Genomic DNA, 2,719 nt, shown 5'->3' with positions numbered 1-2,719 from the left:
CTTGAATAGGAAAACATACATTTCTCATGATGAAGTAGACAGTAATATATATATATACATATAAAATATATGTTGCTCTGCTTTTGCTGTTTTACAACAGTATTTCCCAGACTATTTACAACTCCATCAAACATAATGATCCGTTAAACGTTATTTTTACAAAAAAGATGATTTAAAAAACTGTTGTGTCACAGAAACAATATTTCAGAATCTCATGTTCACTAGCAGCAAAATCTGCATTACACCAACAACACAAATACTTCATCCAAACGATCATGCTTATTATAATTTTTCTTTTCTTTATATACTCACAACTGCTAATTTAGATCCATCACGTTTCCATGCCAAACCTGAAATTGTATATAAATTTGGAATTTCTTTTGTGTTGGCTTCTTCCCATACTCTTTTGCTTGGACTGTAGTTAAATACCCGAAGTCTAAATAAAGTTGAAAAATATTTATGTTATTTAACATAAAGTATTTAATACATAACAAAAATCATACAAAAGCTTCATTAAAATGATAAAAATGTAAATAACTTATGTGAAAATTTTCAAAATATCTAACCTGCTTTAAGATCTTTTCTCAAAAAAGCATATTGCTAAAAATCCATATACTGTATTTACATATAAGCAACAAATCAAGGTACACAAGGAATAAATAGCTTACCAGTTACAAGTACAATGTTACAACCAGCTGTAAATTACCAAAGAAGCCTAAAGAAAATCTGATGTCAGATATAAAAACTCACCTATCATAGCTACCAATGACAACAGACTGACCACTTGGGCTACATGCTGCCACAGTAAACTCGTGCTCTGTGTTGTCTCGACTATAATCAAGTTGTTGTGCGACCCTTCCATCTTTATTATATATCACAATTTTCTTGTCAGAGCCACCAATAATTATGAACTGGCCAGCCCAAGCAATAGCATAAGGAGGGCAGGAATGAGTGATGATTTTACCCTACAATAAATGAAGACAATTATAAAGCACACGCCAATATTGTTCCATTTATATTTACAAATATAAGATAATAAAAATATAAACTTCCTTAAGTACTACTTAATGCTACTTGAAAACAAAAGAACATATATAGAAAGTTGGCAAAATAAGAAAAAGTGAAAAAGAAACAAAACTGAACAAGTTGTAATTAAATATATTTCCATCAAAAAGTTTGTAAAAGGTTCAACCCTATGTTCACAGGTCAATCCCCTGGATTAAGCCCATATTAGAGAATTAATGTTTACTATAATTCTGAATTAACTTAGTGCAAAGCTACACAATGGGCTGTCTTCACTCTGTCCACCACAGGGAATTGTACCCTACATTTTAGCATTATAAGTCTGTAAGCTGACCACTCACCTACCAAGGGACTTTATTTATCATATTTTCATGAAAATCTACTTGGGATGGCATTTTTTTACTGAAATAAACTAGCATAAAGGTGTCATAATCAATTAGTTCACAAAATGGCTTTTCTATTGGTTATAGACACATACTATTGACATGTAAGTATGAGTAAATAAGTAATTTCAGAAGCATCAAAAGTTGGAAGGAGCTTTTGCGGTGGGTGTAACAAATCTACTGATATCTCAGAAAATAAAGATGGGAGGTTCTTATTTTAAATTCAATATCTATGGTTGGTGTATCTAATTGGTGGACATACTGAAGCCCATATAAGGGAAGAAAGAGAAGCAGTATGTGACACATAAAAGTGAAGACAGAGAACTTATCTAAATATTTAATTTTTTAAATTAGGAACTGAAGACCTACATAATATTATAATTTGAATTATAAGCTATGTTTTGATGCCAAGTTTATTGACATACACTGAAAATAAAGTTGTTTGATTAATTTTTGAATGTAATTATGTAAAATTCGTGACATGGAACGCTTTGACTCCATACATGCATATAGGGTTATCAAAGTATCAAGAAAGATATATTATGTTGGAATACTACAAAAAAAAAGGCCAAAATATTAGTTATTTACAAATTTTATTCCAAGCTTATTTTAACCATAAACAGTCCTTCTATTGTACTTTCACTTACATTGATGATTTCTCATTTGTCAAGAGAAACAAAATGTGTAAACTACCTCACTATATTAATATTATCTCGCTTCACTAAAACTAGCCAGTTCTAAAACATTAAATTAAGAACTCTATAACTACTCTCTTAATGCTGCTTAGAACTGGATAATGTGCAAAGTATTTTTCAAACACTTTTATTCATTACTTATCATTATGTTTGTTTGCTTGTTGAATTTCAAACAAAGATATTCAAATTTCACGTTATGATTTCTAGGTTTTACATTATTATTCCTAAGTTTGACATTATGATTTCTAAGTTTCACGTTATGATTCCTATGTTTAACATTATGATTTCTAAGTTTCACGTTATGATTCCTATGTTTAACATTATGATTCCTATGTTTGATGTTATGATTCCTATGTTTAACATTATGATTCCTAAGTTTGACATTATGATTTCTAAGTTTTACATTATTATTCCTAAGTTTGACATTATGATTTCTAAGTTTCACGTTATGATTCCTATGTTTAACATTATGATTCCTAAGTTTGACATTATGATTCCTAAGTTTGACATTATGATTCCTATGTTTGACGTTATGATTCCTATGTTTAACATTATGATTCCTAAGTTTGACATTATGATTCCTATGTTTGACGTTATGATTCCTATGTTTAACATTAT

The 2,719-nt window shown here is 29.5% G+C and overlaps 1 protein-coding gene across 1 annotated transcript in view; it reads right to left on the bottom strand.

The window, feature by feature from the left end:
- The window catches only part of LOC106471377 (intraflagellar transport protein 172 homolog), a 71,756-nt gene that overhangs the window by 41,258 nt on the left and 27,779 nt on the right, over positions 1-2,719 (bottom strand). The window contains exons 8-9 of the mRNA XM_022399976.1: positions 751-965; positions 313-436 (exon numbers count right to left, since the gene is read on the bottom strand). Of these exons, the coding sequence (XP_022255684.1) occupies positions 313-436; positions 751-965 (339 nt within the window). The remainder of the gene's footprint in view (positions 1-312; positions 437-750; positions 966-2,719) is intronic.

The sequence above is a fragment of the Limulus polyphemus genome, unplaced genomic scaffold (assembly GCF_000517525.1).
Source record: "Limulus polyphemus unplaced genomic scaffold, Limulus_polyphemus-2.1.2 Scaffold4581, whole genome shotgun sequence".
Taxonomy (NCBI): domain Eukaryota; kingdom Metazoa; phylum Arthropoda; class Merostomata; order Xiphosura; family Limulidae; genus Limulus; species Limulus polyphemus.
The sequence above is the reverse complement of the archived record's forward strand: the minus strand, read 5'-3'. Positions and strand labels throughout refer to the sequence as shown.